This window comes from Cyprinus carpio, chromosome B7 (assembly GCF_018340385.1).
Source record: "Cyprinus carpio isolate SPL01 chromosome B7, ASM1834038v1, whole genome shotgun sequence".
NCBI lineage: Eukaryota > Metazoa > Chordata > Actinopteri > Cypriniformes > Cyprinidae > Cyprinus > Cyprinus carpio.
Window position 1 is genome coordinate 4643779 of NC_056603.1, and position 21781 is coordinate 4665559.

General features: G+C 37.9%; 1 protein-coding gene across 1 annotated transcript; it reads right to left on the bottom strand.

Moving 5' to 3' along the window:
• Nucleotides 1–208: 208 nt before the first annotated feature.
• LOC109056337 lies at nucleotides 209–21384 on the bottom strand. Its single transcript, XM_042726968.1, has 3 exons — nucleotides 21207–21384; nucleotides 20038–20101; nucleotides 209–2148 (listed from the first exon to the last, which is right to left on the bottom strand). The coding sequence occupies exons 2-3, from the start codon at nucleotides 20094–20096 to the stop codon at nucleotides 606–608; spliced, it is 1602 nt and encodes a 533-aa protein (XP_042582902.1). The 5' UTR covers nucleotides 20097–20101; nucleotides 21207–21384; the 3' UTR covers nucleotides 209–605.
• Nucleotides 21385–21781: the final 397 nt, after the last annotated feature.

Here is a 21781-nt window from a genome sequence, read left to right on the forward strand (position 1 = left end):
TGTAGCACAGAAAAGCAGGTACCCGGGAACCAATAATTGACACAGACACAAAGAGTGCAGTTCAATCATGGTACAAAGCTTTATTGTCTAGGGGTACATTTTATAAATACACAGTTGAAAAAGGGGTTTAAAACATATATATATATATATATATATATATATATATATATATATATATATATATATATATATATATATATATGGGAAGTGAGAATGGTCAGTTCAGTATTAATAGAGGAAAAAAGAATATAGACTGCTAGCTAAGCAGAACAACATGTCTTATGACCATGATGTAATGGTTACATCCTTTAGGAGGTACAAAGAAAGCACAGGATGTTCTAGAATCATACACCCAGCCTCCCTCACTCTGGGGAGGAAAAATGTTGAGATGCTGAAGATTTAATAATAAAAAAAAAAAGAAAGAAATAAAGAAAGGAAAATATTGAAAATAAAATGTTACCAAACTTGTGTTGTTTTAAACAAACATGAATTAAACCATGGATTAAAATTAACTTGGTACAATTATATCTTCGGATCATCAGCAATGATTTCTCATTGTAAGCAGTCTTCTTAATTTATTTCATTGTTTTATCACAAGCATTTGTTTATTGTCCACTAAAGAAACGATTCACTTTTGCTATTCCTGCTTTGAAGTAACTCAAAGCATCTTTATTTGCTTCTTCAGCTTCAGCGTTTCCCCTCATTTCCTCCAGCTCTCGGGCCCAGTTTTCTTTCCCAGCCTCCCTCACTCTGGGGATGAAGAAGTCCAGATGCTGAAGAGTGAAGGCAGAGTCTGGTTTTAATGCGATCTGAGACAGATGCTTGATGGTCCTGTAAGCATTGAACAGAAGAACCGACTTTTGATCCTCAATCTCCCGCAGTTCTCTGTCGAGATTATTTATAACTGAAAACCGCTTTGTTTCATTCAAGGTGCTGATGACGTATTTCTTGTTTTCTTTGACGTGTTTGCTATGATGACACTTCTCTGTGCACACGGTGCAGTAGCCGTCTTTCATAACTTCACATTTGCTGGGATTAGAACCCCACCAGCAGTCAAACTCATGGCAGTTTTCCTCACAGACGGTGCAGGTTGTCGCCTTCCTGTGCTTCCATGACTTGCTCTCAATGGGAACCTTCATTTTGACAGGCTTTTTAAAAGGAATGCTAAAGTCTGTATGCCTGTCAATCTTTTCCTTGTTTTGTCTTATTGTTTTCTGAATCTGATGTTTTTCAGCTATTTTCAGCTCTTTCTCTTGAACTCGCAGCTGTAAGTTGCAGATGGTTGCTTCTAATCGAATGCGCTGTATCAGGACATTTGAAGTCAGCTCTAAACTTCTTCTGTTCTTTTCATCCAGAGACTTAAGGAATTGCTTCACCTCCTCCACACTGTCTTCCCAGGCATCTCTTTGAGCACGAATGTAACGTCTCTCAATATGACGTTCTTCAGCCTGCCGGTTGTTAAATGAGAAATAAACAGGTTGGCCATTTTTGTCTCGTCTGCAGGGGATTTGAGCTTTATTAATGGCACCAATGACGTTCTTAGGTGGCAGACCATCAGAGTGTGTGATTAAAAATACAATGTTGTTCACAATGTCTTTTCCAAACAAAGACAGAATTGAACTGATAATGTAATGCTGTCTGTCTGAGAGACGATTATTAGACGCTTTAGCAACAAAACACACAGCATCAACTTCACGAACTCCATCATTGCTCTGAAACAGAGTGGCTAAATTCTCAGCAACTTCTAGATCTTTGTCCAGTCCTCTAGTGTCTCCGTAGCCTGGAGTATCAATGATCGTGAGAGACATGGAACTCTTTACAGGAAAGACCTCATACACAGTGATTTCAGAGGTTTGTGATTGTGATTGATCTCCTGCTGCTGCTTCTGTGATTTCATACCATATTTCATCCTCAAACTTCACATTCAGTAAGTAGTTGACCATGGTGTTGATGAGAGTCGTCTTACCAGCGCCAGTCTCTCCCACCAGCACAGCGATTTTGTTTGGTTTACTAGTGTCTTGTTTGCCAAAAGTCCATTTTCTGACTTTTCCATTTTCATCAAGAATTTTTCTGTCTGTATGTAGATGGTATCGTTTTGGAGGACCTTCATGAATCAGAGTTGGCCTGTGTGATGGAAGACTTGGCTGTCTGTAAAATAAAGATGGAGGCAAATGTCAGAAATTTAGTTGGATCACAAGTAAAAGTCAAATAATTTTCTTAATTTAGTCAAGCAGACAAACAAAGTCATTTACAAGACAGCAGTGTTTTGGGAGCCTGAAAATGGATTTCAAAGTTAAAGGGGTCATATGCGGTTTAAGGTTTTCCACATAATGTACATTATTGTTTCTCCTCTAAGCCCCGCCTTTCTGAAATGTGCCGTTTTTTACAAAGCTCATCGGTCTGAAAAGCAAGGTGGGTCCCACTTTATATTGTGTCCTTAATACCTGTGTACATACAAAGTAACTACATGTCTACGTAGTATGTAAACACAGTGTAAGTACACATTGGTACATAGTACCTATAGCTCTAATTTTTTTTGTAACTACACATATGTAACAACCCTCCGAATGGTTTGTGTAAGTACAAATGTGTAACAGGACATATATAACTACATTTTGTAACAACAATATGTATAAGAGTAACTGGAACCATTTGATCCAGAGGTTGGAGATGGGTAGGTTTGGGGTGGAAATGGGATCCAGGGGGTGGAGATGGGTAGGTTTAGGGATATGTAAAGTTGGAGGAGTTGGATCTCGAGTTGCAGTTGGTGCACCACTGTAATACCAGTGTACTTGCATGGTAGCTCCTCAGGAACTGTCCACATAATATAAAGTGTAACATTCTGAACACCAACCACAAATTATATGTAAAGCCTAAGTTACTGGCCTCTGATGTGTAACATTGGAGTAATTACATGATAAATCTAATATAAACTGTAACACTCACTTTACCAGTACGTGTTGTTAGCCCTGTTACACATTTGTACTTTCATTATCAAAAAGTGTTGTTAAAAATGTCCTGTTACACATTTCAGGGTGTCCGCGGGGTCTTAAAAAGTATTAAAAGTTGATAAATCAATTTAGAGAAAATTAAGGCCTTTAAAAAGTATTAAAAAGTCTTAAATGCCATTTACCAAAGTATTACATTTTGTATCATCTTTTCATTATGTATATTTGTCCGAATAGTGGGGTTCTGTGTAGTTTATTTATGGAATCCTGCAAGATTTGACGACGTCTGTTATGTCGCTCACTGACTGAATGCGCTGCTGCGTGATAGCGCGGGACTTGTTGATCCCGCTCTCGCTGAATTTCTGACCATAACCGCATGCTCCCATCTGCTCCCACGATTTTTGAATCCGCTCCCGCAAACATTCTAATATTGTATTTAATTTTTGCGCATCAGGGCGCCGCTATCAGTCTGTGGGGTAATTAAATCCCTTTAGAAATAAGCGCTGGCAGTTCACTTTCGATTTCGCGATCGCACTTTCAGTGGCGCCCCCAGAAAATTTTAATAGGGGTGGCCAGATGAGGCCACAGTAAATCTTGGGGTGGCACATCAAAAAATAAATAAATAAATAAAGGGTTTGCAATATTGACAAAAAAATGATATCTCTGTGATTTCTGGGATTTTATAACGAAAATTAGACAATATTTTGCTGTGTGTGTTATTGTGCTGATATCTTATTTCTAAGTGTGCTGACAGCTGAGGCTTTTTTTTTTTTTTAACCTTTACGCCATTTTTTTTCTAAAAGTGTGCACCATCTTTTAAGTCAGACACTTGCATTTGGGGTGTTACCAAGCAAATGCAATCAGTATCAACAAAATTGATCTTTGCAATGCAGAGAAAACAGAAACTGCATCTGAAGTGCCATTTAGATGTTTTTACACACTGTTTAATGGAGCTCTGAGGGACATGGAATACTTTAACCTGGAGTTACAAATTAATAAATAATGTTTTGATATTTTAAACATAAAACATTGAAAACTGATGTTTGAAATTGTTTAAAAAATGGAAATGGTACCTTAAATGTGAAATTAAAACAGCCAGTAGGTGGTAGCGAGTCACTGTTAATACGTGAGTCATTGCGATTGAACCGAATCATTTAAACGGTTGATTTATTCAGGAACGAAACACTATCATGTTGCTCAGAGACGCAAAACAGTGGCTGTGTTTGGAATGATTGTTGTTTTTAGAACTAGAGCGCAAAAAGTGAATATGTTTTCTAAAACGTAAAACTCTTGATATTAACTTCTTGTTTATTGAACTGTTGTATGAAATCAATGTCACATTTGCAATTATGCAGACTTCTGGAGAAAAAACGTCACTCTTCGTGTGATAGTAACTATATTAAATGATATATAAATTATATAGATCTAAAATTAATAGATTTAAAATAGATTTAAATTAATAGTAGCCACTGCAAATCATCCTAGGGGTGGCCACAGGGGTGGCCAGAGTTTATACAGGGGTGGCCGTGACCACCCCTGGCCACCCCTTGGGGGCGCCCCTGCGCACTTTGTAAAGGGAGCACATCTATATTTGTCAATGAGCTCGCTATCTGTTGAGGAGCAAATCCTCCAACATCTCGTCAGTCATCTCTCCTTACTTTTGACCCGTGATCAGTCAATCTGACTTCTGCAGCTGATGTTGGATGCAGGGTTGTTGTTGTTGTTTTATTTTCCAAGAAATTTGCCTGCTTTTAAACTGTTGCATTGGGTTGATTTTTTTCCCCAGTGGGTTAAAGGTTTAAATATTGCATAAATTACATTTGGTTGTAATGCTTGCACTGAAACATTTTGCATTCTACTTGTAATAAAACTGGGCTAAATGTTTTGGGCCACAATAAAAGGAAGCATTTGAGCTGTGTTTATGATGAATGTGCATAACAGTGACTGTAAAATATGTTTTTTAGGGACGGAAATGACTTTTATATTTGGGACATGGTAATTGCGCAACTTTGGGCTGTTTTTAAAAAAAAAAAAAATACTGGCATGGGCTTGGGATGCACAATTAAAAGGATGTAATAGTTGTGATCATTATTTTACCTTCCATGATCATTCACACTTGATCAGGTGCAGTACTGACACTATCAAATCAAGCACTCTGAAATCACAGGTAAACTGTCTGATCAGTCAGATGTTTGTCATGAGAAGAGTTCCACAAAACAGCTATGATTTGCAGTGAGTAATAAGAGCTGATGTTACAAATACATCTTTTGAATATACTGTGTGAACTCATTGTCCCGTCAGCTCGGAGAGCTTTATTTTCGCTCCTCAATAAGTTTTGTCAGTTGTTTTGTTTATTGGTCTAATTCTTGTTTCTTGGGTTGCATTGATTAGTCACTCAGTTAATTAACTTGGTGATGTCCAGATGTCTGGACTCTTTTTGGGATTTAGAAAAACATAAGGAGGTGGTTCAATATATTTGTAATGAATACATTCTGTGAGAATTTATATTTCAGGTTTTGACTGCGAATGGCAAGTCCTTAACGCTGGAATTGCCCAATAATGAAACTAAGAATGATTACAACTAAAACAGTGCAAAACTGAAAATAGTAAAAAGCAGCATATAAATTAAGAACAAAAGTTTTTGTCTATCTGGCAGACGTGCATCTCTTTTGGCTAGTTTTGTCTCTCTCTCAGAGGCGCTATGTCTCACCTGAGATAAAAACAAAACCATATTATACTGTATGTCATACTCTGTATGCCGTTGCAGAAATTGCAAAAGCCAAACCAAACGAGGTATTTGTCCTAAAACAGACACTTTGCCTAAACCTGCTCTGCAAGTTTTAAATGCTCATCAGAAATTCTCCATATGAACGTCACAGTTATGGACTTTTATTCTGATGTTTCTTTTGAGTTTTTTTTATTTGGTCATATTCCTTTTCTTGTTTAGTTAATTGATTACTCCCCACCTGTTTCTGTTCTTCTGATTACTTCCTTTGTGTTTATAAACCCGGTCTGTTTAGTTCTAGTTTGTCGGTCCTTAAAGTATCGTGGCGTTAAGTTAAGTAAAGTTATGTATGTGTTTGTTCTTCACTGTTGCTATCATTAAAACCTAACTTCTTTTTGGATTCCCGTGTTGTCCCCTCTCCTTCAAGACATGTCTTGTTACAGAAGGACCGAACATAACCCGAAAAATGAAGGCTGAAGAAGAGCTGAGGTGTTTGAGGCAGAGTGGTCGTAGGTTGGATCGATATGTAGAGGATGTCCTTGAGCTCGCAAATCGGGTGACTCGTTCCTGGGTGCTTGTTTTTTGCTGGGGCTGGACGAGGACACAATCTGCTGCACTCTTCCTGGTGGTGATTTCCCCTTGATCGAGCTCATTAATCTGGTCCTCTGGTTGAACAATTCGGACTTCGAAGTAGAAGAAGTTCATGATCAGCCAAAATTACCTCGTCCAGTCCCCTCAGGAACGAGCCGTGTTCCACCCGATCACCCCGAGCTGGGAACCTCTGCATAACGCACCAACAGCTCCTCCCGCCTGCCCAAACCCAACCACCCCAGTAGCCTCCCGAGGTAAGCTAGCTCCCTCAGCCCGTCAATGCGGCATCCTGTGGCGAGGTCAATGCCGCCACGTTCAACAAACCTATGCCACAATCCACGATCCCCACTTTCACCCCGCACCAAAGATACAAGCATTAGCGAGTCATATGGCAAGCCATATTTATATTAAATCGCCATCTCCTCCAGAGCACCCTCCATCGCCAGCCCCCTGCTATAGTATCCTGGACATGGCTTTACCCCCAAGTTTCTCTGCACCCATCCTCTCCCCAGGGCACTAGGGCACTTCCCTGAACCGCTGGTTCTGCCCAGCCTTGTATCTCCTTCACCTCTGCTGGTCCCGTCCAGCACTTTTTTGTCTCCCGAGCATCCCGAGTTAAGCCGACGGCGGGCTCCTGTTCCCGAATTAAGCCCAGGATGGGCTCCCGATCTCCTGTTATGCCCAGAAGAGGCTCCTAATCTCCTGTTATTCCCAGAAGATGCTCCTGTTCCTAAATTAAGCCCTGAAGAGGCTCCCGATCTTCTGTTAATCCCAAGGAAGGGCTCCTGATTCCCCGACAAGCCCAGGGAGGACTCCCGATCCCCCGACATGCCCAGGAGGGGCTCCCAATCTCACATTAAGCCCAGGGAAGGCTCCCGATCTCCCGTTGAGCCCACGGAGGGCTCCCGATTCCCCATTGAGCCTAGGGAAGGCTCCCGATTCCCCGATGAGCCCAGGGAGGGCTCCTGATCCCCCGTAAAGCCCAGGGAGGGCCCCTGAACCCCAGTCAGCTCCAGTGTCGGCTCCAGCCCTAGAGCTCGCTCCAGTGTCGGCTACAGCCCCAGAGCTCGCTCCAGTGTCGGTTCTAGCCCCAGAGCTCGCTCCTGTGTTTGCTCCAGGCCCCGAGTCCAGCCTAGTAAGTTTCCCCAAGAATTTTTTTTTGGGGGGGGGGGGGCAGTAGGGATCCAGCCGTAGAGGATGATGCGGGGGTTGAGGCCGCGGCCTCGGAGGCAGCTCCGCCATGGCCTCCCAAATCTCCAGATCCACCATGGCCTCCCAAGTCTCCAGATCCACCAGGACCTCCTGACTTTCCAGATCCGCCAGGGCCTCCCGACTTTCCAGATCCGCCATGGCCGCCCGAGTCTCCAGATCCGCCATGGCCGCCCGAGTCTCCAGATCCACCATGGCCTCCCGAGTCTTCAGATCCGTCATGGTCGCCTGAGTCTCCAGATCCGCCCTGGAGGAGCCCACCCCCCCTCCCCGGTGTTACAGCTCGGGACGAGCCTTCTGGGAGGGGGGAGTAATGTCACAGTCATGGACTTTTATTCTCCTGTTTCTCTTGAGTTTTCCTTATTTGGTCATATTCCTTTTCTTGTTTAGTTAATTGATTACTCCCCACCTGTTTCTGTTCTTCTGATTACTTCCTTTGTGTTTATAAACCCGGTCTGTTTAGTTCTAGTTTGTCGGTCCTTAAAGTATCGTGACGTTAAGTTAAGTTATGTACAGTATGTGTTTGTTTTTCGCTGTTGCTATCATTAAAACCTAACTTCTTTTTGGATTCCCGTGTTGTCCCCTCTCCTTCAAGACACGTCTTGTTACAATGAAAGCCCAAGAGATTCACACCTTTATGTCAACCCCCCATGATGAAGCTAACTACCCCCAAACCTCCACCCCCTCCATCTGGACTGAATTCATTCACACTACTGGTTGCTGGTCTTATAAAATGATGAATGGAAATGGAAAATAAAATGGTGTAACAAACTAGCAAACTGCAGAATACACACGTCTGTATTAAACATTTTATATACTATTTTATTATTTAAAAAAAAAAAAATGCAATCCTAATTCTATGTAGTTCAAATCACTGACTAGCTTCTACCACTGGACGGATTAACTTGATAAACATTGCGTGTTTGCACACGCAAGACAGACGCACTCTTCATTCATATCACACAGTGTCACCATGCAGATAATTTTTGTGGTTATTATAGTGTTCAAATGCTGATCTTATATAGGCTTTTATATACATACATATATATATATATATATATATATATTATTTTTTTTTTTTTTTGCTGTAATAATATACGCCTTTTTATATAATGTCTTTCTGTCATTATTAGCCCTTCATGGATCCAGTCTTACATGTATTCGCAGCCTACTTGTTTCCACTGAAGAACAAAATTAAGGGATCGCGCTGGCGCCTCATGCATTAAGTGCACTTCAGCTTCCACTCTCCACACAAATGCTTAGATATATGCCTAACAGCACTCTTTTAAGTTAAATGTTTAAGGTAACATTGTACTATGATTTAAGTGTTTAATATATACAGATTTTATTTTAAGCAATTTGTGATGATTTGAGAATGCTAAATTGATCAAACGTGATAACGTAGCAGTTTGCTGTTATCCGCTTGGTCGTCACTTAAAACAACAACAATAAAAACTTGAATTTAACAAACAAAAATGTTCCAAAATGTTTCTAAATTAATTAATTATGAAACAATAAGAAATATAACTTTGCAATTAAAAACAAAATGGACCCATTTTAATGGCTGCAACAGCAGTGTAATTAGGAAGCAAAGAGAGAAAAAAGACACTGGCTCCAGTCGGACTCGAGCCAAGGATACTGGGGGGTATTCCAGAAAGCAGGTTATGTGACATACCCGGGTATGTTTAAGAGTAAGTAAGTGGATAACCTCAACTTTCGGTTCCAAAAATGGAGGTAACTTTCAGGGTATGTTAGTAGTCATAGCAACTCACTCTCTGAACTTAACCTGCTCTGGAGCAGGTTATGTTCCAGGGTTAGTTCACTTCAGCGAGCCTTCAGTGGGCGTGACAGATAGCACACAGCATTATATAATATTACAATATGTAATATAGCTTATTATATATTTATATATATATATATATATATATATATATATATATATATTTTTTTTTTTTTTTTTTGATATGTTAATGAGGAAGCACTAATATAAGTAATAAATAAGGTAACATTATTCTAATATGATTATTTCTTTTATTGCCATGTATAAGAGTTATCTGTATAAATTATAAAACATTATGACGAGGTAATGTTTAACTTATAAATATTTATTTATTTTATTTATTACATGTTATATTATCTCACAAATGGATTTTCTATAATGTCTAAATTCTAAATCAAAATACATATCTGATATGACTTAATATATAATTAGCATAAAACTAAAAATATAATTCACATTCTCAAGGATTAAAGATTACATGGAAAAAAAAATCACGGTCATCAATTAGGTGGCGATATGCACTGAGCATGTAAACAACTAATGAACAAAAGAAGAAGAAAGAAACAGCTTGGCGCGCTTTTTCTTAGCGTCCGTTTCCATAGTGACTCGTCGATTCGTCGCTCTGTTGAGAATGTCTTGAGTCTTAACCAGGAACATACTCTGAGTTGAATGAACTTACTCCCGGACGCATTTTTGGAACCACATACCTCGAGTAAGCAAGGTTTGGGGTTAATCAACCGAGAGTTCAGGGTTTAGTTCACGGTAAGTTAACCCTGCTTTCTGGAATACACCCCTGGTAAGCTGTCGGCCAAGGTCTCCTATAGGGCCTAGGTTAAAGGCCCGTGCAGGTCTATATCAGATTTATGCATTTGGAAATGAATGTTGTGAATCAGGGTTTGTTTTCTAATTAAATGAGAAAATTCTTAAGTTGTATTTTGTTGTCTAATTCATTTTTTTTTATTTATTTACATTTTAACACGCCCAAACTCTGTGTGCTAAACCTTATTATTATCAGTATTATTATTATTATTATTATTATTATTATTATTATTATTATTATTTTAAAACATGTCTAATTTTTATTTAAACACGTTTTAACTAATACAAAGGAACGATAAAAAGTGATCAATTTCTTAATTCAGGGACATAATTTTTGGCATGTCATGGGCTCTGTATACTTAAATAAATGTGTTAAAAAAAAGGTCAGATAACAAATAAGTAGGCCTGTGTGTGTCCTGCTGAAATACATCAGCGAATTATTAAATGTAAGTTTCAAGCCTTTCATAATTTGTGGCATTAATGCGCGTGCCAAAATATGTGTTAGAACAAGGCCTAGCCTACAACACTCATCAATAAGCCACATTTTCAGTAGTTTTATTTTTTTATGGCATAGGCTAATGCACACCTCCTTAAATGTAATCTAAAAATTCCAAGTTAATATTCTACTTTTTGTAAGATTTCTAGGTGTTTTTCATGTCACAGTTTTAGCCTATTAATCTTGATTTCTCACAACTTATTTTTATTTTACATTTTTATGGTGTGAGTCAGAGTAAATTGTCGGCCAAGAGTGTCATGAATGTGCAGCCTTGTACAGAGAGGACCAATGACCAAGGTCAGGATTTTTCGTCCAAAAACTTAGATTGAAATGACAGCCCTTTAATACAACATAAGGAAATTGTGTAGTTTTAATGCTTTTCATAATGACTGTTTGATAACCATAACATGCATTAAGAGCCTTTATGTAAATTATTATTATTATTTATTTATTTATTTTATTTTTTTGATGCCTTAGGCTGCAGCCTACGACTATCACGTTTTGAAATTAATTTTCTAAAAATAAATCTTAACCCTCTGAGGTCTAGGGGGTTTTGGGGGCCTGGAAAAATTTTGACATGCCTTGACTTTTGTGCTTTTTTCAGTTGCTTATAAATATATTCATGGCTAAAGTCTGAAAACATTGTATTCAGTACAAACTGGGCTACAATAATATATAAATAGCATGTATGTACATGGTTGTATTTTTAAGAAAACAACGTTTATGCGTGGTTAGTTAAAAACTACAATTTTGAAGTCACTGAAATAAGGTCATAAAACACATACAAAACATTTGTTCACAAGACTGTCAAACCTGGAGCTGGTAGCCTAGAATTTTTGCTTCATAATGATGTGAAAATCATCTTGTTTACTCACTCACAGAAAACAATAGATTGATTTAAATTTTCTAAGACACTTTTTGTTTGTTAAAGTCATATGCGAGTAGGCGTCAACTATCATGAATATCATTGTGATTCACACCTGAGAAGACAAAGGCCTGCATAATGAGCCTTTCAGTCAGGTATGTGACCGAGAGGGAAGAGTTACAAGACAGAATGTGAGGACAAAATCAATGTATATATTTTTATGTTTGAGGTTTATTTTGAATATATTTAATTAACCCACAAAATAATTTGAGATTCACTTTCGAGTGCAGTTAAACAGTTTATTAGGAACAATCAAAGCTGACTTTCAAAGCTGAATTTTTAGCATCATTACTCCAGTCACACAATCCTTCAGAAATCCTTCTAATATTCAGATTTTCTACTAAAAAAAATAAAATAAACATAAATTATTATTATTATTAATACTGAAAAGAGCTGAGAATATATATATATTAGGGCTGTCAAATGATTAATCACGATTAATCACATCCAAAATAAAAGTTTTGTTTACATAATATATGTATGTGTACAGGGTATATTTATTATGTATATATAAATACACACACATAAATTATATATTTAGAAAATATTTACATGTATATACATTTATATATTTATATTCTTTATATTTTATATTATATATAAATATATTTAATATATAAACATAACATATTCTTCTTAAATATATACATGCATGTGTGTGAATTTTATATATACATAATAAATATACACAGTATACACACATATATTATGTAAACAAAACTTTTATTTTGGATGTGATTAATCGTGATTAATCATTTGACAGCCCTAATTTATTTATTTATATATCATGTGTGTGAATTATTCATTTATATATATATATATATGTTTTTTTTTTTTTTTTTTAATTTTTTTTATTTTTTTTGATAAATTGAAAGAACAGCATTGTAACATTTATTTTAGTTTTTATTTATCATCATGTGTGTGCTAAATAAAAGTTTTAATTTCAATAAATACTGACTCCATGCTTTTAAATGGTATAGTGTATATTGTTACACTTGGAGTAAGACTGGAGTAATGATCCTGAAAATGTAGCTTTGATCATTGTATTGTATAGCTTTGATTGTAAAATATATTCAATTAGAAAGCAGTTATTTTAAATAGTAAAAATACTTAAAAAAAACTTTATTGCTTAAAATTAAAAATCAATTACTGCTTTAGCAAACTGGTATTGACTGGTATTGTGTAATGTTGAAATATATAAATGAACATCACATAACTAGCATTTCCAAAGTGTATATTGTTTATGTGCTCTCAAATAAACTAAATGATAAACTACATTATTAACATTATTGTGATGGTCACTGATACTCGTAGTACAGTATAACATTTAGATGATGTAAATGAAACTTCATAATTTAGTCAGGAATTATAGTTTGGAAAAAGTCCAACTAGTAAAATGTGTACACGTTATGTGAAACCTAATACAAGTATATAAATAAAAAACGACTTACTCATGTTTATGATCTCTGGATCTCTGGATAAAGCGCTTCAGTCTTTTTTCTGAGGAAATCCAAAACTCAAATCCTGAGGTAACCCTCAGCGCTTCTTCTTGGGGTGAATTATGTCTTATTCCTCTCATCGTGAAGCAAACAGTAAAATAAAATAAAAAACTTGAAGAACAGTCTCGCTGCTTTGTTTTCTGTATTCTGTATGTATGTATTGTTTTATTTCGTTATCTGATCTCTGTTTACAAAACAAAATATCCATTTCTGTCAGTTTGCAAACTGTCCCTTTGCACCTGGCGGTAGTTTTGTGAACAACTTCAACACGCGACTGACTTGCAATTAACGCTGTGGCCCTGCAGCGGCGGTACACGCAGCGGTAGTAGTCATTTTGGTTGTCCACCTACTGTACATTTGCTTCGAACTGGAATCATGGCGGAATATCCTGTCATGTCCACTTCGCAGGGCACTTATGTTTGAATAGAACAAACGTCTGAAGCCATAAGAGAAACATACAAAATGTGCAGAGTAGGACTGGAATTGAGAACCGCTACTCTACACTGCTCAAAACTCGCGTTTGAATCATCAGTGGCAAATCCTTTACATACAGGGCTCGAATTGAGGGGGGATGCAGGGGGATGGCATCCCCCGGTGGAAAAAAATTACAAAAAGCATCCCCCCGTGAAACCACCATGCCCCCTAACCATCCCCTTCAGATTAATAATGTTGTGTATTATGGAAAATTTATCGTGCAAATTAAATGTTAAAATTCTCTACTTCATGATAATTCATGAACTAAATAAGGCAATTGGCCAATCAGAACTCGTTACTGTAACAAGCAGCCACAAGCTGAAGCAAGTTTCCGTAATTTTTCATGCAAAATGGTTCAAGCGCAACTTTTGAAGTTCTTTAAAAGAAGACAACAGAAGGTATGATTCTTCCTTAATTAGAATTTAAAGACATTCCCCTGACATAATGTTATTATGCTGGATGTGTGACTGTGAGGGACTGAGAGATGATAGGAGATCTGATGAGTATGTCACTGACTTTGCAAAAAACAAACAAAAACATCAACAACTTGAGAGTCCAGAAGCATTCACTGCACGATGAAGTCCATTAGAATGCAGTTAGAATGCCCTTATAATTCAAGCAATGAAAGAAAAAATACTCATGTTTATTGTTTTTATATTCATTGCACACAGGGCCGCTGCTGGCCAAATGGCCATAAATCAACATCTCAGGAAAATGTTTATGGGGCTTCAAATCAAAATATGACTTCATGTTATGAAACAGGATATTGATTTCATACATGTCCACAGTAGAGGAAACCAGGACTGAAAGCATGTTTATTATGCATTTTGGGAGACAAAAGAATTGCATAGGAAAAAAATATATATATAGCATTATTCTTATAAAATATTAGATATTAATATGAAAATCTGGCCAATTACTACTCCCATTATTACATGTCTGTTTTCAACATACTGTCCCAACAGCACTTTAATATGCAAATTAGATACAGTGTATAACATTGTGCTTAACGGAAAAAACAGTTTATGGACTTTTTGAACACACATTGCATAAAGCAAAATGGTATATCAAATAATTTTGTTATATATTTTATAACATAGAGAACCATCCTTAAAGTTTGGTATAAAAAAAAATCCTGAAACCTAAAAATGTATCAATTTTTTTTTTTTTTTTTTAATTCCCATAATTTTTGCCTTTTCATGTCTATTCTTGACATTTTATTTTTAGAAAAAACTAAGTTCTGGTGTTCTCTACAGAGGACATAGTATAACATATGAATAAAATATAATTTTTCAAAAATGTTATTTTACTTTTTTTTTTTTTCTTAAGCTCTAAACATTGTGATGACATGAAAAAATACTTAATTTACAAAGCTTTTTATTTCTGGTTCTCAGGAGTATGGGGTCAAAACAGAACTTTAATAAAATATAAAAGTAAGTAAATAAATAAATTGTATTTTTTACAGATTACAATTGTAGCCCTAGACAGTTACCTATGGCTATGACTTTATTAATGCAGTTGTCTAATTGATTTTATAGTCTCAAGCATTCAGAATTCATACAAAAGAAAATTAAGCAGTTTTACTACGATAAAACCATTGTTTATTTTTGTAAGGATTGTGATGTCCACATGTTTTTTGTTGAAGAAATTATAGAGGCAGTGTCACCTATAGCAAAAAGCTGGCAAAAAATGAAAGATTAAGTGGATATTTTAATTAAATGTTTGGTCAATAGCCTATTAAACAAGGATTTGATCAACCTGTAAGTGTAGCAGCAGCAATTACCAGGCCTTTGGCTTTATTTGCAGGCATTTGTAATGATATGTAATGTCTTATTAACCATTCATTATTGCCTCATTGTTTTTATTTAATGCATTTTAAGTCATTTTAAAGGCTGTTGTTGGCTTAGGTCTGTTTTTATAACCACAATAAAATCATAAATCTTATCTTAATACTTTGTAAATTATTATTTTAAGTAACAAAACCATGCTTAATTTGCGGTTACCAAGGCTACAAGAACAATAATTTTTGGTGTTATTCGTGTTAAAACCATGGCTAATTTTTGTAAAGGAACGTGGAAACTCAGTGACAGCCACCGGAGGGCACCCTCACCGGAGTACTAACAGATTCATGGACTACATTTCCCATATGCCCCGTACCTCGGACTAATCACCACCAGGTGTTCCTCATTGCACGCCCTATATACGCTGAGGACAAACACTCACTCATCGCGAAGACTTGTTTAGCCTGTCTAGCATTCCATCTGCAAACTGGGGCACTCCACACAGAGGCTATTAGACTGTTCGCCATTGAATCACCCCAGAACCCCGTCATTCTAGGACTACCCTGGCTCGAAAAGCATAACCCCGCATATCATGGTCAACTCAGGAGATCGTTCAGTGGTCAAGCTACTGTCAAAACCATTGTATCACCACACGTCAACCATCCACTCATTCCCAGGAGGGGGAGCTCCAACCCTGTGACCTGTTAAGCCTTCCTCCTCATCGACCCAGTGACTGTGCCATCAACCTCATCCCAGGGTCTACTCCTCCCAAGGGCAGTATGTTCCCCCTCTCTCAACCCGAATCTGCGGCTATGAAGAAGTATATAGAGGAGGAATTGGCCAAGGGCTTCATCGTGCCATCGAAATCAACAGCTTCAGCTGGGTTTTTCTTCGTCAAGAAGAAGGATGGAAGTCTTCGGCCTTGCATTGACTATCGGGCACTCAACGAGATCAATATAAATTTCCGCTACCCATTGCCTCTAGTTCCTTTGGCCCTGGAGCAGCTCCGCAATGCCAAATACTTCCCTAAATTAGATCTACGCAGTGCCTACAACCTGATTCGCATTCACAAAGGGGACGAGTGGAAGACGGCCTTCTCGACAACATCCGGGCACTATGAGTATCGGGTTATGCCGTTCGGACTTGACAACAGTCCTTCTGTGTTCCAGGCCCTCATTAATGACATCTTTCGGGATATGCTTAACCACTGTGTTATCGTCTACATTGATGACATCCTGATCTACTCCGAATCCTGGGAGAACCACGTCAGGCAGGTCAGAGCGGTCCTTCAGAGACTCATTCAGCACCAGCTCTACGCGAAGTTACAAAAGTGTGAGTTCCACCAAACATGGATTTCCTTCTTGGGTTACATAATCAGTGCAGAGGGAGTAGCCATGGATGAGAAAAAGGTACAGGCAGTATTGGATTGGCCAAAGACATCTTCAACCAAGGAACTCCAGCATTTCCTAGGATTTGCAAACTTCTATTGATGCTTCATCAGAAAATTCAGTGTAGTAGCCACACCTCTCACCACACTGCTGCACGGGAAGGATCAACATCTTAAATGGACACCTCCCAGCGAACAGGCTTTCCAGCAGCTCAAACAGCGGTTCACGACCACTCCCGTCTTACATCATCCCAATCCGGAGGTGGAGTTCACAGTGGAGGTGGACTCATCCAATACAGGCATCGGCGCTATCCTCTCACAACGGCACGGTAATCCACCTAAGCTGTTTCCATGTGCTTTCTTCTCTCGCGAGAAACTATGACGTGGGAGATAGAGAGCTATTAGCCATGAAGGCGGCATTTGAGGAATGGCGTCATTGGCTGGAGGGTGCCAAACTACCATTCCTCGTACTCACCGACCATCGCAACCTGGAGTACATCCGTTCTGCCAAGCGTCTCAATCCAGACAGGCAAGATGGTCTCTATTCTTCTCTCGATTTGATTTCAAAGTCACCTATTGACCTGGAGCAAAGAACGGCAAAGCAGACGCCCTGTCACGACAGTCTGATCACCTTCCCAAGTCCAACTCTGTTGAACCCATTCTCCCATCCACATTTATCCTAGCACCTATCCAATGGGACATCATGACTGAGCTCTCAGAAGCTTAGGTAAACGACCCTGTTCCTGCCGAGTGTCCACCCAACCGTACCTAGGTCCCTGCCGAACTGCGTCCACGAGTCATGCAGTGGGTACACAAATCTCCCAGCGCGGGTCATCCTGGCATCAACGCCTCCATAGAACTTGTGGCCAATCGGTTCTGGTGGTCCTCACTTCAGGCCGACATTACACAATTTGTACAGGGCTGTGTAACGTGCAACATCACTAAGTCCTGCCATCAGCGACCAGCCGGTCTGCTCCAGCCCCTGGCCATTCCCCAATGACCATGGTCTGACATTGCTATCGCCTTCATGACTGATTTACCCAACTATACTCACCATTATTGACCGCTTCTCAAAGGCTTGCCGTCTCGTTCCTCTCCCCAAGCTGCCTACAGCCTTTGAGACGGCCAAGGCCCTGCTACAGAATGTGTTCAGGTTCTATGGGCTTCCTGAGGACATCGTCTCGGATCGGGGTCCACAATTGACTTCCCGGATATGGAGAACAATCTGCCAACAACTCAACATCAATCTCAGCCTTACCTCAGGATATCACCCCGAATCCAACGGCCAGGTAGAGCGACTCAACCAAGAACTTACCCGCTTCCTCCGCACCTACTGTACATGGGTCCCTTCAAAATCATCAGAGAAATAACACCAGTCTCATATCGTTTAGCATTGCCTGCCAATTATCGTATCTCACCCACCTTTCATATCTCCCTGCTCAAGCCCGCCAATGGTCCTGGAGGAGAGAGGGACCAGGAGGAGGCCGCCTAGGAGAGTACCCCTCCCCTGATCATGGAGGACGAGAAAGCCTATCAGGTGCGAGCCATTCTCGACTCACGACGCCGAGGTGGGGGGGGGGGTGTCTCTGTTACGCCCCAGGCCTCTGTGGCTCTCTCCGACGGCCACTGGAGGGCACCCTCATGGACTACATTTCCCATATGCCACGTACCTCGGACTAATCACCACCAGGTGTTCCTCATTGCACGCCCTATATAAGCTGAGGACAAACACTCACTCACCGCGAAGTCTTGTTTAGCCTGTCTAGCATTTCTGAGCATTTATCTCTGCCTGTTTATCTGTGTATTACATTGGACTGTTCTGATTCTGTTCTGAACACGCTATTAATGTCAACAGCCATAAAGGTTTCACAGGATTATGAATGTGCCTGAAAGTTATGCACGGGCTTTTTCACCTTTTTTTTTGTTTGTTTGTTTTTTTTTTTTTTCTTTTTCGTTTTTCTGATGGCTTTTGATTGATGTTGATTTTTATCGGTCACAGTTTTCGTTTCTCTGCGCCGGATTGCTGTTAGGGTTTTGAGCTAATCTTTTGATTTGAATGATTCAAAAAATAATTTATTAAAACAGGGATTTGCTGCCACCTACAGGCGGTTTTATTGTCATCTTTATTTATCCATGACAGTCCTAAACCAGCCAAGGTGCCAGAACAAAAAACACTTTCAGCAAAATATTGTTTAATTGGCAGTATTGACCCAAATTCTTACATTTCAGAAACCAGAAGGACATGACACGTCCCGGTAACAGCGAGAATCAAAGGTTATGCCTTCTTTCTTTGTGTGAACATTTGGGCGGTGTTATGCAAATCTTCCCACATCGTGACGTAGACATGTGGGGGCGTGTTTAAATGAGGCATTTAAGGAGGGCGTAGACGAGTCTTAGCTTTTATAAAGAATGTCTTTGGGTTTGAGACTTTAGTCTTTACAACTTTAGGGATCTTATCTATTCACAAACAGCTTGTAACACTCCAAAGACAAAGGAAAACTTGAAATTGCATCATATGACCCCTTTAAAGCTTTTGAAAATTTCATCACCACAGCGTAAACAACAAAAATATGAATTTGTAAAAACTGTGCCATCACGCATGTTACGTTTTCAGTCTACAAGTATGTGCGCAGGCACATGGTTTTACTTTACAATGTTGAACAATGTTGTCATCTGTTCACTAAACTTTTCAAAAACTCAAAGAAAAAAACTTTCTTAGTGCAATCGTTGTTGTGTAAACATACCCAGACATCTGTGCAGTCACTTCACCAGTGTTATCTATCTACATGAAATGTGCTAATTTACTAACAAAGTTAAACAACTGAATTTGTTAAGGTGTCTCCTCTAATTTTCTCAGTACACTGATTTATGGTTTTCTTTATGTCAAACATAGGGGTGATTATATCCTGAAATTCCTTCATTTCAGGTTTAGTGGTTTATCTTATCTAATTTTGCTCAACTTTTTTTCTTGCCATTGAAGATTACACTAATAATTGCACTGCTCAGAGCTGTTCCTGGTGCTGCAACAGCAGCTGCAGGAGAGTAAATGGAGCTAAAGCTAATACTGCAACTATGGTGACTTCTCCAACCACAGCCATTATTCTAGCATCTTAAGATCATTCAGTAACATGTCTGAAAACGTCTTCAAATTTTCAGATGATCTGATGCAGTCTCTTAGTGCACTTCTTGGGTTGAGTAGAGTTCAATAAATTCATCTTTGAGACCAATCATTTTAGTTCCAGTGAAAAGAAACGTGTAGATTTTATAACAATATTGAACTTTTTTTAATATAAACGTCTTATTAATGATAACCATATATGATATGCAGATGCAGAGCTCTTTAGTTTGAATCCACATTGTATATGTGAACACAGATTCAAGATATATAACATCAGTTTCTCACATCATTCTGGGAGGTTGCTCCATGCTTTTATGTCCGCTGTGATGAGTGGATGATGCCATTGTTTCTGGGGTTAAGATAATAACACAGGTGAATACATTATATATTTACATGCAGTAAAAAATCAGATTTTATTTTACAAAATTATTTAACCCTAACTCTAACCCGAACAATCTTATAGTACAAGAACATTTCTTAAATCTTAATTGCCTGTTTTAAAATGTAATTATTGACAAAAATTAAGACTTTCTTAAAAGTGGTTCAAGAAAAAGGAATTTGTTGTTCTAAATTAAAACTGTACAGGACAAACATCTTTCTTTTTTCAGATTTTTTTTTTTTTTTTTTTTTTTTTTTTTTTTTTTTTTTTTTTTTAGGTTTGGGAAGAATAAGTAAAATGAATCAAGTTTAAAGTGCTAAGTTTCTTGTGCCACATACACTGTCTATATAATTGTACAACAAGATCACTGTGTTGTTTATATATACTGTATAAAAATCAGTGGCTGCTTGCCAATAGAGGACTCTCTCCCTGAGCCACACACACAAAATAATAATTATTATTATAAATTATATAAACTGATATTTACATGATATGATATAAAATCATTTGAAATAAAAATATATGCGTTCCCTACATGTCATCCTGTCTGCATGTCTCAAGATCCCTATAGATCCCTATATTAAGTCAAGTCTTTCAGCATCTCCATGTGGTCCTGTTTGGTTTTGCAAACTTGATCATACTCAAACTTAATCTTGAACTTGACAGTTATCTTTGTTTAAAATATGTTTCAATCTATCTAAATTCTATTTTTTTCTTCTTCTTTTTTTCTGTTATCTTAAACTTTTGATTAATGGTTAAGTATTAAAAAAAAAAAATACATAAATATTGGGATGTTTGCTGAAATTGTTGGATGTGACAGAGCCTTATTTAGAAAATTCTCCACCAGAACCTATTGTAAAATTATAAGTACAAAATATATATCACAAAATATAAGGTTACAGACTGAAAGAAGAGTCTGGTGGCATAGCAAATTGTGAATGTATACTAACATTGAAAACCAAGAGAATATTTTTGTTGAATAGGAGGTACTAAACAGCTTCAAATATGACATATCAAGGGTAAATACACTGATTATTCACTGCTCATAACATAATTATTGAAGTGTCTCTCTTACCTCCTCAGAGAAATCACTCCTCGGACAGGATAGGGAATAATCCAGAAAAGCAGAAATATTTTTAGTCAGAGAACCAACAGCGACTTTCATGGGCCTATAAAAGTTCACTTTTTTTTTTTTTTTTTTTTTAACGAATTATCGGAAAAGTGTTATTGCATTAAAAGGCGCTCAACCAACATGAAATCATACTCTTCCTTATGTTCTCACCTAAGTTAAGGAAATACTTCAATATTTCAAAAACAACCTTTGCCCTCATCAGTATGATGCATGTTGAATTTGAGAATTATCTTATAGATAAGATTACAGAACTCTGGTTCTGACTACAACTTTGATCCACTTATTTAACTTTTCTAAAATGCATTTTATTTGTTGATGTACTTTTTTGTTTTTCAAACAAAACATTTGCAATTTAATTGCTGTATTAATTATTCTGTCACATGCTGTAAGTCATGTTTTTCTTGGTCTGGAGGTAGCAAATATTTTCCTAAGCACCATATAAGAACAACTGCATGAGTGAATTTATATTTACTCTGATCAGACTTTTCCTTTTGTTCATTTGGCCCCTTTCTGTTCTT